The 12,536-nt window shown below is 54.0% G+C and overlaps 1 protein-coding gene across 2 annotated transcripts; it reads left to right on the top strand.

The window, feature by feature from the left end:
* Positions 1-1,705: 1,705 nt before the first annotated feature.
* AJUBA (ajuba LIM protein) lies at positions 1,706-12,162 on the top strand. Of its 2 annotated transcripts, none has more exons than XM_023622072.2 (8): positions 1,706-3,172; positions 5,998-6,099; positions 7,587-7,654; positions 7,788-7,850; positions 8,581-8,711; positions 8,794-8,845; positions 9,592-9,660; positions 10,099-12,162. In XM_023622072.2, exons 1-8 carry the CDS (start codon positions 2,137-2,139, stop codon positions 10,222-10,224), a joined length of 1,647 nt encoding a protein of 548 aa, XP_023477840.1. In that variant the 5' UTR covers positions 1,706-2,136; the 3' UTR covers positions 10,225-12,162. The 2 variants fall into 2 exon arrangements, with proteins under 2 accessions (XP_023477840.1, XP_070128823.1); XM_070272722.1 differs by lacking the exon at positions 1,706-3,172 and adding an exon at positions 3,873-4,668.
* Positions 12,163-12,536: the final 374 nt, after the last annotated feature.

Genomic DNA, 12,536 nt, shown 5'->3' with positions numbered 1-12,536 from the left:
TCTAGTTGTGGCATGTGGGACGCTGCCTCAGTGTGGATGAGCAGTGCCATGTCCGCGCCCAGGAATCAAACCAATGAAACACTAGGCTGCCTGCAGTGGAGCGCGCGAACTTAACCGCTCGGCCACGGGGCCAGCCCGTGTGGATATTTTGGATGTAAGTAATTGAAAAGAAGAGTCCAGGTTCTCCTTCCCCATCTGGACACAGGAAAGGAGAGCCTTACGGTTAATTCTGAAGATGTTGCTCACAGCAGGTTCTAGATACAACCTGATAGCTCCCCTCTGTTACTAATGCTTTCAGTGCTCCCTGCTTCCTGTCTGATAGTAGGCTCTCCTCTGGATCAGAGAAAAGCTGTAGGCCTGGACCAGGGAAACAGAGAGGCTGATTCTCAGGTGAGAGGAGGTCAAGGAGACAATGCAGCTAGGACAAAGAACTGAATAGTTTGTGCCAAATTAATTTCCCAAAAGATGTTAACCTCCTTTCCTTCCCCATTCCCTAAGGCTACTTAGAAGATTATAAAAGGTGTTCAAAATGTTGAGATGAAAATAATATGCATGATTTGTTTGCATATAATTTTCATACTCATTTACTATCTAAATACAAAGGAGTAGTATTCCTTCTCCATGCTACTTCCTCAGTTCCTGGCCCCTGATGTGCTAGTCTGGGCAAAATCAGCTGGCTGGTATTTAATTAGGTTTGTTCAGCTTCAGCCACAGTTTCTTGTTTTCCTTATTCTTGATCCCTCTGGTATGGCCAAGATCAGCCTCTTTTCTTCTTCCACTCTCATCATTTTTGCTTGCTATCTCCTCTAAATGACATTCTGTTTTTCCTCTGGAATTAATCTTAAATTACTCTTCATCACCAATCTCTTGTAGGTCAGCCAAGCAGGAGGCGAGCAGTTCGTTCCCTAGCCCTAAAACCAGGCCTTCTATCTGCACAGACACCTGAAATACTTGCTAAAAATCTCACTTCCCAACACCAGGGGGTGTCTGCCTATCCCTCTATCTGTCCTATCCTGAAGGTAGAGATTAGTCCCAAATCTTTTCCTCAGTCCTTTTACGTAGACACTAAAGCTCCCTTCCTCCCCCGCCTCACAGAGCTTTGGGTTCAGAAAGTGGTGTCGCTTTATTGCAGTTTATCTGTCTCTCATTCTCTCTGGACTTGCATAAATTTGTCTTTTTCTTAGTCTACTCATCCTTCGGTCTCTGCACTACCCACGATCCCCTTTGCCCCGGCTCCCATTCTTTCGCTACCTGTCTTCCACGCCTGTCTGGGCTCTTTACGTACACGTCTCTGAACCTCTGTATGTATATACCTTTCTTCTTCTCCCTGTCTTCCTTTTTATGGATCTCTCCTTGTCTCACTCCTTCTGTATTAGTCTCTCTCCATCTCTCCCACAGTCCCCACACTAGGAACAAAGTCACGGTATTTGCGCAGAACATGCCTCGCGTCGCCCCGTCCGAGACCGCGACATTCCACCGTGCCCCTCCGCGCATTCCAACTGCAAACAAAGAGTTCCCCTCCCCCTACTCCACTTTTTCCTGTCCCAATTCTTGAATGATGTAGTGACAGCTGCCCAAACTGCCCCTCGCACTCCTGTCGCCTCCAGTCGGAGGATCTCCACCTCTAAGACAGTTAGCACTAGCACCCGTTCCCGCCCCCCCAACTTCCTGGCGCACCAGAGATCCCTGCGCAGACACCCCCCCCCCCCCCCCGCCCCCCGTTCCTCTAGTACTGGGCGCTCCGCCCCTCCAGGAAAGTAGATCCGGCCAGGCAGACAAAAGTTTGGGAGAGAAGTTAGGTCGGTGCTGAGTGTGGGAGTGAGGGGGGCGGGGGCCGGCGAGAGTAGGGCGGCCCCGGCGAGTCGACGCGTGAATAGATAGACCTGCGGACGGGACAGCCGCGGCCTTAGGCCCTTCTGGCCCCGCTTGACCTCTGATGAGCGGAGGGACGCAGCCCCTCTCGCTGGGTGATGCTGCGGGATTCTTGGCGCCGGGCATCCGGGCCGCCCGCTAAACCCCTGTGCCTACTCTGTGCCCTTGGGGAACCGGAATCCGGCCGCAGGGAAAGAGAAGCGGCAGCTGAGACGCTGCAGGGTGCCAGGCGGGGAGGGGGCTGGAGGCCCCAGGCCCGAGGGCATGGAGCGATTAGGAGAGAAAGCCAGTCGCCTGCTGGAGAAGTTAAGACTCTCGGACTCCGGCAGCGCAAAGTTCGGCCGCAGAAAGGGTGAATCTAGCCGGTCTGGGTCTGATGGGACCCCTGGGCCGGGCAAGGGGCGCCTGAGTGGGCAGGGGGGACCTAGGAAATCAGGGCCCCGTGGAGCTACTGGGGGACCTGGGGACGAGCCGTTGGAGCCAGCCCGGGAGCAAGGCCCCCTGGACGCAGAGCGGAACCCGCGCGGCTCCTTTGAGGCGCAGCGCTACGAAGGCTCGTTTCCCGGGGGGCCGCCTCCCACCCGGGCCTTGCCTCTACCTCAGTCATTGCCCCCCGACTTTCGGCTGGAGACCACGGCCCCAGCCCTAAGCCCTCGCTCCAGTTTCGCCAGTAGCTCAGCCAGCGACGCGAGCAAGCCGTCCAGCCCCCGGGGCAGCCTGCTGCTGGACGGGGCGGGGGCTGGCGGAGCCGGAGGTAGCCGACCCTGCAGCAATCGTACCAGCGGCATCAGCATGGGCTACGACCAGCGCCACGGCAGCCCCCTGCCCGCCGGGCCATGCCTGTTTGGCCCACCCCTGCCCGGGGCTCCGGCGGGCTATTCCCCTGGAGGGGTGCCGTCCGCCTACCCGGAGCTCCACGCTGCCCTGGACCGACTGTGCGCTCATCGGCCCGCGGGGTTCGGCTGCCAGGAAAGCCGCCACTCGTATCCCCCGGCCCTGGGCAGCCCTGGAGCTCTAGCCGGGGCCGGAGTGGGAGCGGCAGGGCCCTTAGAGAGACGAGGGGCTCAACCCGGACGACACTCGGTGACCGGCTACGGGGACTGCGCCGCGGGCGCCCGATACCAGGATGAGCTAACAGCATTGCTGCGCCTGACGGTGGGCACGGGTGGGCGAGAAGCCGGCGCCCGCGGGGAACCCTTGGGGATTGAGCCGTCGGGTCTGGAGGAGCTGCCGGGTCCGTTCGTTCCGGAGGCCGCCCGGGCCCGGATGCGGGAGCCAGAGGCCAGAGAGGACTACTTCGGTGAGTGAGAGAAGTGGTTAGGGACGGGAAGGGACCCGCCACCGCATTCAGTTCCCCACTGCCCCGATGGCCCAAATTGCCCGCGCCAGGAGGTCGGAGGCGGAGATGTGGGGCTAGAAAAGAGGCAAGAGGGATTTCCCCTTCCCACTGGGTTTAGAGGAACCAGGGGCCCCTTATTCCTGCTAAATTCAAGCCCCCTGATTATCTCGTGAGTCTCAGTTTCTCAAGCTTTAGAGCCTCGGTTTTTCGCGGTAGGAGGGCTCCTAGGGAGGGGACCAAGTGGGACAGTGAGAGCATCCCCCATCTTGCTGCCCCCTAGGCGGCGGTGCCCCTGCAGGCTTCTGCGCACCGCTCCCCCGCCCGGGCCTAGGCTCCGCCCGCAGGAATTCGGGGAATGCGCGGGTGGGGGGGCGGGGCGGGCAGGCCGCGTGCGTGCCGGCTCCTGCCCCGGCTCTCCAGGTGCCCGCGGGCGGGGCCGGCCGCGCGGCGCAGGGCAGAGGGGTGGGGTGCGGGGGCGAGGGGCTGCTTGGTAAGCCGCGCGGAACCGTGGTCGTAGTGGGGGAAGTGGTTTCTGGGGAGAGAGAATGAAGTCGCCTGGGACGGAAAGCAAGGACCCTACTGCTGGCTCGCCCCAGTCCTGCTGGCTTGGTGCGTGCGTGGGCATTTTAGCAGAGACCTGGTGGTGTCAGCTTCTTTTTTCGCCATCCTGCGGAAGTCAGGGCACCAGCCACGACGACCGGGACACCGTCACCCCTGGGTGGATAACGACCCTATGAAACTGCCAGAAATAACCTGGCTTTCACTTCTGGCCATAACCTGCTTAGAATTCAGGCTAGCCTAGCCCCTTATTTTCTGCTGCTGTTAAGGAAACCTGGTCGCTGTCTCTCTCCGCCATGCGGTTGCCTTTAGAAAGTATTAATTGATTACATGTCTCAGCTGAGGGGAGGGTGGGATTTGGGGTCATGAACGATGTTTTAGCCAAGACCCACAGGACCACTTCACTATATAAAGAAATGCTAATCTGATTGTGATAGGAAGAACAGAAGTGGAGGGCTCACCCCTAGGGTTGTGGGCCCCTTCAGTTTTCCAAGCATCTCCTTCTCACCATCCATGTTCCTGCCCTGGACCCCATGCTCTAGACCTCTATGGCTAGAAATGTAAAAGGAGAGGAACCCAGCCCGCGGAGGGAAGGTTGGGGAGGAGGTTCAGAAGTAGCAGGGCTGCAGGCTGGAAGGACCCTGCCTAGTTCAACCCCAATCCCTCCATTTCCTCCCACCCTGAGAGAGGAAAGCCAGAGCAGATGATGCTTTGGTCAAGGAAGACTAAGTGACAGGATGCTTTTAGCAGTTTCCTTTTGAGGCCCAGGAGAAGTGGCTGTTGGATGGAAAGAAGTCTCTTTGGCTAAGCCATCAGAGCCAAAAGGAAGAAAGGAGCTCAGAGAGAGTGCAGTAAAATGGCAGGAAGAACCTAGGTGTGGATGTGCCCGGTTAGAGGAGGTAAGGTAGACATGCCTGAGCAGTTTGCTCTTGTCTTCCCATAATGACCAAGGCTTCCCAAAGAAACAGCTCTGACAGGGCCCCCTGGCATGCAGTCTGGGGGCCGATCTCCCCTCCTGTGGGGAGGCCACATTTTGACCCCAGAGGTGGGGGCCTCCCCTTCCTGGGGGTCAGATTGCCTCCCCTGACAGAACTGCCAGCCTGACTGTACCCTCCTACTCTTGCCCCTAGTAGGGGCCCTCTTCCTTGGCTACAGCCTTGCCCAGCTGCCAGAGGGTGGGAGCAAGACAGGCCTGGGCTCATCAGTTGCTGCAGCTGCTGCACGGGCTCCCAAGCCCCTGGGCAAAGACTGGGATGGGCCCCAACAGGCAAGGAGCGTGGCAGTATGCCGAGGGGGAAAAGTGGGGCGGGGTAAGGCGGGCCCGTTGGGATCTGCTCCCCAAAGACAGGCCCTAGCCCTCACTCATGGGCCTGGAATTGGGGAGTGGAGGGAGGGAAGAACACACCCAGGAAAGGTGGGTGCCAGAGCCAGGTATATGTATTTTAGGGGGGGGATGTTCGGGGAAGAGCAGTTCAGCTCTGTCCCTTACCATGATAGGAGATGACAAGAAGACATTAGGGGTTCTGCCACCCTTCCCTGCCCCCTTTCTGTGCAACCCTCAGTCCCTGGAACACACCTGGCATTCTCAGCAGCCGTCTCCCCATGGGAGTCACGCTCACCTGGTCCCCTCTGCACAGGGCCCTCTACTGAGCCAGATCCTTCTTTCCAGATCCTTGGAAGCCTTGAGGTGTGGATCAGTGAGAAGTCATTCTATAGCTGAATAGCAGCTCATGTTACAAATGGGGAAACTGAGGTCCCAGAGAGGCTTTCTGGGACTGGCTTGCTTTCTCTAGAAAGTTTTTGAGTCTGCTGCTGGGCCCTTATGAAGTGACATCTCTGACTGTCCCACACAGTGCAACAGGGATCGTACCTCGCCTGTTTAGTCTTTCTCCGTAACAGAAACTAAGCATTTGAAGGCCAAGGACCATATATTTGACTTTCTCCAATTTTCCACAGTATTGGGCACAATATTTTCACTATGCATGAAATAGATGTTAAGAAAATATCTGTTGATTAATCAATAAAAGAATATATCTGCCTAGACAAGGCCTTGCTGCATCCCATTTCTCATTACCCTCTCTTCCCAGAAGGGAGTCCATTAAAGGGAAGCTGTGACTGGTGGTCCTCTGGCACAATCAGGAAAGAGGAGTCAGGAAAGATCAGGAATCCCTGGTTTTGAGCTGAGGAAGTGGGATGTGATGCTGACAACCTCTTCTCTCTCCTCTCAGGCACCTGTATCAAGTGCAACAAAGGCATCTATGGGCAGAGCAACGCCTGCCAGGCCCTGGACAGCCTCTACCACACCCAGTGCTTTGTCTGCTGCTCCTGTGGTGAGTGCAGCCCCCAGGCCTCAAGCACTCCCCACACACGTACATACATACGCTCACAAGTGCCTAGGGAAAGCAGAGCTTGTGCCTCCTCATTTGCTCGCGGAGGGTCCCCACCATGTATCTGGACGACCACTGCTGCCCCACCTTGTCTCTTGCTTCATGCCTCTGTGCTCTACCTGGCTCTCCCGCCCCCATGTTGGGTCTGCTTTTTGGAGTCAGCCCTCCCTCTGTTCAGCCTTTTTCCTCCCCTCTGTTCCTCTCCCTTTCTTCTGCCTCCCTTCTTGCCCAGCCTGGACTCCTGCCCAGCCCTCTGGCCTCTCCTTGGTGGGGTTTGGTCTTGGGCAGTCGAGTTGCCTGGGGCGACAGTGAAAGACTGGAATGTGGGAAGGGCGGGGGTGGGCTGGGGGAGTGGGGAACTGTGGCGGGCGGAGAGGGGGTTTTCTCTTGGCTGGTCAGAGTTCAGCCACCTCGCTAGAGTGCAGGCCACCGGGCCATGCCAAGCTGATGACATCACGCTCCAAGAATGCCCGCTGCTGTTAGCTCAGGAGGCCCGCCTGGAGGGGGGGGTGCTCCCAGCGGCCTTAACTCCCCAGCCCTTCCCTTACCTCCCTCATTACCCCTCCCCACTGCTTACCCACTCTGATTCCTTTGCTAAACCTTTAATCTCCTATCTCTGCCTGTCTGACTCCAACACTCAGCTCTTCTCTCACCCCACCCCCCGGCTTGGTTCTCTTTAGGTTCATCTTTCTGTCTGTTCTGTGTGTAGGGCCTCTTCTGGGTATGTCTCTTTCCCTCTCTCTATCCGCCTCATGTCTCATGAGTTTCTAAGTCAGCTTTTCTAAACCACTGGGCAGAGCTGGATGTGGAGATTTTGATGGGAAGAAGGCAGAGGTGGGAAACTTGCGCACTCTGGGCCCTGGTCTTACTCCTCCCCCATCCTTGGCAATTTAGACACCCTGGAGCACGTTGTCCCCAGCAGTAACTCCAATATGTCCTGACCTCTGTAGAGCCTTCCTGGAAGGAGATGGACAGGGCTAGGAGAGCAGGATAGCTATGTTTGGGCAAAGAGGCTCCTAGCTTGAAAGGTCCCAGAGGGCAAGGTCTGTGACAGTATGGTCATCTCTGTGCTCGTTGTATCGCACGTTGAAAGCTTTGCTTTCCCAGATGGCTCCCCTCCCCACGCACTGGGCACTGGAGAGGAAGGTGCTCATTTAGGGCAGGGTCATAGAAAACTGTTGAGGAGGCAGGAACTGGAGGAGTGGTGAGCAGAGGAGAGGGGAGGTTGGCAGGAATGAGACAAAGCAAATTGGAATTGCATCAGATGGGATTTTTGTGGGGGGAGGGAGGGCAGACAGCAGTTTGGAGGACAAGCACTAAAATCTAGATTTAAATACATCATGCAACATTGGGGAGCAGAGACCCTGGAGCGAGGAAGCCCTGTGCCTGGGCCCCGGGATAGGCTCCAGCCCCTTCTCTGCTACTTCTAGGGCGAACTTTGCGCTGCAAGGCTTTCTACAGCGTCAACGGCTCTGTCTATTGTGAGGAAGATTATCTGGTGAGTGAGGGGTTCCCTGTGCCTGCAATTGGCTCCCATATTGCAACCCCCTTCTTGGTGGCCTATTGGGGTTCCACCCCTCAGTTCATTCTCAGCTTGTAACATCTTCCCTTGACCTTTTTTTTCTCTCTAGTTTTCAGGGTTTCAGGAGGCAGCTGAGAAATGCTGTGTCTGTGGTCACTTGATTTTGGAGAAGGTGAGCAGAGTGTATTCAGCTGAGACTCTACAAGGCCGAGGGGCCGAGGGGTAGAATCAGGGGCTAAATGGGTACTGAGAAAAGATGGGGGGAGGAAACCTATCACCAGATGAATCACTTTCATCCCATTCCTCCCCAGAGCACCTGGTTACAGTGGCTTCTCTATACCTATGGGATCAAGTCTGGACTCCTAATGCTGCCATGCCCATGCTTCTGGGGTCTGGCCCCTCCCTAATTCTGCAGGCATAGCCAGGCCCTCTGCCTAGGAGTGTGAGGTCCTCAGTCTTGATCCCCTTTCTGCTACTGACTAGGATCAGTTGGAACTCAGTTTTCTTCTGGAAGAAGGAGGGATTGGATTAGATCAGTGGTTCTCAACTCTGGCAGCCTTGCACATCACCTGGGAGGAAGTAAAAGTACCAATGCCTGGGTCATCACCAGAGACTGTGATGAACACTTCTGGGGTGGGACCCAGGCATTGATGGGTTTTTAAAGCTCCCCGGTGATCCTAATATGCAGCCTGGGCTGAGGACCACTGGCCTGGATGCTAAGAGCTTTTTTGGGATTTCTGTCTCCTTTTTAAGACTCCTTAGTCCCCTCAGATTACATAGCATTGTTCTGGGAGGATAGTAGGGGGTTGGATGAGGTTAGCGGGAGCTGGAGGGGAACATTACGGGTAGCTGGAGAGCTGGGACTGAAGGGAGGCTGATTCTCCTCCCACCCCATGAGCCAGATTCTCCAGGCTATGGGGAAGTCCTATCACCCAGGCTGCTTCCGATGCATCGTTTGCAACAAGTGCCTGGATGGCATCCCCTTCACAGTGGACTTCTCCAACCAGGTGTACTGTGTCACGGACTACCACAAGTGAGTCTGCCCTTGGGGTGTGGTGTAGAACTGGGCTCAGAGATTCCCCAACCTCAGCTCATCTCTGTCCTGTCTCTTTCAGAAATTATGCTCCTAAGTGTGCGGCCTGTGGCCAACCCATCCTCCCTTCAGAGGTCAGTATGTCTGGGTTCTCCTGCAGGGCAGCCAGTGCCGCTGCCTCTAGGGAGAGGATGGGGACATGCTTCCTGGCCTCCCATGGGAGGCAGTGGTGCTGAGGAATGTACTCTGCAAAGATTCCCGTGTGACTCTGCTCTCGAGGTCACCACCCTGACCCTAACATCCGGGCCTAAACATGTCTGACAGCCTCACCGGGCCCAGGCTCCATCTCTTTTCTCCCAGTCCAGAACAGATTTTCTTTAAGGTCAAGTTCACCAGATCCCAGATGTAGGGGCTGGAAAAAGGTGGGAAGAATCCTCAGGGCTGGTAGGAAGGGGTTGGAAATGGTTTATGCTGTGTGTGCAGAGGGTGTACCTAGGAGAGAAGCCAAAAGCCAATGAGGAGCCAGACCCTATTGGATTTCCTTGTCCCCAGCTTAGCCTGCTTTATTTATGCTGCCTGCTCCTTTCCCTTCCCTCTGCTTCCCCCACAGCTGGAAGAGGAAGGTAAGGCCAGAGCCCCTGGAGAGAGAGAAGGCTGCATGAGGGGGCATGCCCTCCTGGAGGCAGGCAGCGCCAAGGAAGGGGAGAGGGAGGTCCCGGTAGGACTTGCAAAGGCTAACTCAAAGCTACAGATGATTGCAGAGAGGTTCCGGAGGCCTTTGATTGATCCTCCCATCAGGTGGGAGGGGGGCTGTGTTGGGGGAGGGTGAATTTGGGATTGTCATGCTGCTCTCACCCTGTGGTGGTCTGCATTATTTCAGGGCTGTGAGGACATTGTGAGGGTGATATCCATGGACCGAGATTATCACTTTGAGTGCTACCACTGTGAGGTGAGTGTTGTGGGTGAGGGCTCCTGGAGGAGAATTGGAGTGGGGCCAGGGAGGAGTCAAATCCTAGAGCTGTTGGAGTCCATATAGGGCATGGAACCCCAGGAAGCTGCTCTGACCTATCTCCAGTCTCTTTCTCATCCTCCAGCCACTCTCTCTGGTCCTGGTTGTTTAGTCCTTTCTGAATCTAGCTTTCCCAGGGTCGAGATTCTGAAAACTAGGGGATCCTGGTAACCACTGGAAATGGGAGCCTGTTTCATTATTTCTGCTGTAGCAGCGACACCTCGTGTCCAGCTGAGGTATTTTCTCAGGTTTCTCTTCTGGGAGTCCATTCCTTCCAGTCCCACCCCGAGGCATTAGGAGTCTGGTGTTGAACAGAACAGACTCCCAACATGTCCAAGGTGCCTGAGCTGAGATGAACTAGGTGTCCTTCTTCCCTAGGACTGCCGGATGCAGCTGAGTGATGAGGAAGGCTGCTGCTGCTTCCCTTTGGACGGGCACTTGCTCTGCCATGGCTGTCACATGCAGCGGCTCAATGCCCGACAGCCCCCTGCCAACTATATCTGAGCTGCAGTCACTGCTGCTGCCATCGCCACTGTCGACAAATTCCTCTGGCCAGTGGGCCCCTTTGAGGCCAGCCGAGGCAAGGAACACACTCTGCAAGCCTGGCAGAAGAGTCCTCTGGGGAGGGCCCCAAGGACCAGAGACCCAAAGATCAAGACATTCCAAATGGATTGTGGAGGAGGAACCTTCCACTTGCCATGGTGGGGGTGACTCGCCTTCTTTCCACGTGTGGAGGCTGTGCTATAGCTCCTACCCAGGCACACACAGGCGGGTTCCAATACTTTCTGAAGGTCGGAGTTTAGTCTGTATCTCCAGTATGTGTTGGTGCATAAGTTCTGGATTATAGGAAGAGAGGACATCATGGGAGCTCCTCACTCTTTTGTACCCTACATGTGGGGTCAGATGTGGGGTCAGCCAGGTTCTTACCACAGTCTCTTATCTCTCTATCTGGATGAAGACGTGGAAACTCTGGACCTTATTCATGAGTTATTTCTTGGCCATCTTCTAAGGACTGGGAGAGCTGCTCACCCTTCTGGTAGGAATAGAGACCAGCTCTGGGGGGGGCCTGCTTCCCATATTGCCAGTTTCTCAGGGACTCAGGTGGGCCTGGGGAGGCTAGGTGGGTGCCTGTACTTGGCTCCTCTTCTCCTTAGCTGGGGGAGGTAATGAGTGGGTCTCTGGCTGTGGAGTTGCTGGGTGAGACATCTAGGAAGCTTCAGGCTAGCCACACTCCCAGGTTTAAGTGCACTGAGCACTCCAGCCCTGTATCTGCACACACGGGCACATTCACACACACACACTCATGCTCTCACTCCCTTCTTCTCAGGTCAGGTTCCCTAGCAGTAGCACACTACTCCAGACCTGCCACCTCTCAGAGGGACCCAGGATTACATCTACTGCAACTCCCAAACCCTGAGGCTCTGCGAAGCCAGACGGGCAAGACACTTTGACCTGGTTCTAGTCAGTTTGGCTGAAATTGGTTCACCTAAAACTAGATCTTTTAAAACCAATTCACTGAAAACTTGTTTGCTTAAAGTTCACTTCACTTAAGGACCAGTTTACCAAAACCTTAATTCCCTTTTGGATGTTTTTATAGACATTTAGATGTTCTGTTCTTTTTTGTAATGCTTTGGGTGTTTCCAGGATTTATATCTGTTCATCCAAGGGTACTTCTGAGTTATTATCAGCAACATAAATTTATCAAATTTGCAGCACTTTGTAAATGATGAGATTGCTTCCTACCTTTATGGATATCTTTTTCTATGTTATCTAATTTTCAAACACTTTTTAAAAAAGTTTAAAGTTTCTAGCAATAAATAGAATTAGTACAGACATTTTGTGTATCCTTTTTTGTGTTTCTTAATCCAATGCTCCTTTATAAATTAGATGCCTTTAGAAATGTAACAGCTCAATATGATTTTGATGCTTTGGTCTGTCTTCTACATTTCCTGCTGTTAAAATGCCAATATATTCTAAACAAATGAACAGACGTGTGGCATATTCAGTTGACTAAGAAGGGTTATACCGACAACAGCAATAAGTGAAAAGGTGAATCTGCTTAAATCCTTTTGAAATGCTGCAGATTTGATAAATATTTATTTTAGAATAATTGTTTCTAGGTGAATTGGTTTTAGGCAAATTAATCTGATAATCTTTGATCCTTAGTCTTCATTCTGTGTCACTTAGAGTTTCATATTAGAAATGAGGACTCTTGAAAACAGAAATTCCACGTTTAGGTGTTATTCTAAGAAGACTATGCCAGCCAACCTGGGAATTGAATAGAAGAGGCCTCCGAGTGAGAGTAAGAGTTCGATTCATACCACTGAGTGCCAGAGGCGGGAAATGCACTTTTTTTGGAGGGATAAATGTTCTGAAACTAAATTACTTGTTATCCAGCTGGGATTGCTTCTTCCAAACTATTATTAAATAAGTGAATACAAAGACTCTGTGACTGGAACATTTTCTCACCAGGCTGCTCTGGGCCTGGGAAGTCCAGACAAGCATATATAGCTTTACATCCCTCCCTTCTGTCTTTTACTGTTGGGGGCATCTTGGCTACCTTGACCCTTATTTCTTACTCTGATTTTGGTCTCCATCTGTTGCTGACTGGCTGGTTTCCTTTCATCTGTCCAAGCCGTGGAGCTCCCCAAGACTCTGTTCTTACCACCGGGACAACTCTCTCCTTCCTGAGGAAAAACAAGTGCTGACATCTGTTGAGGACAGGCCCTGGGAAGGCAGGCCCTGGCACCCCACCGCATCACTGGCAGGCTCCCACGTGTACCCTGCATCACAAGAGTTTCCCTTGTTCCTGTTCA

The sequence above is a fragment of the Equus caballus genome, chromosome 1 (genome assembly GCF_041296265.1).
Source record: "Equus caballus isolate H_3958 breed thoroughbred chromosome 1, TB-T2T, whole genome shotgun sequence".
NCBI lineage: Eukaryota > Metazoa > Chordata > Mammalia > Perissodactyla > Equidae > Equus > Equus caballus.
The sequence above is the reverse complement of the archived record's forward strand: the minus strand, read 5'-3'. Positions and strand labels throughout refer to the sequence as shown.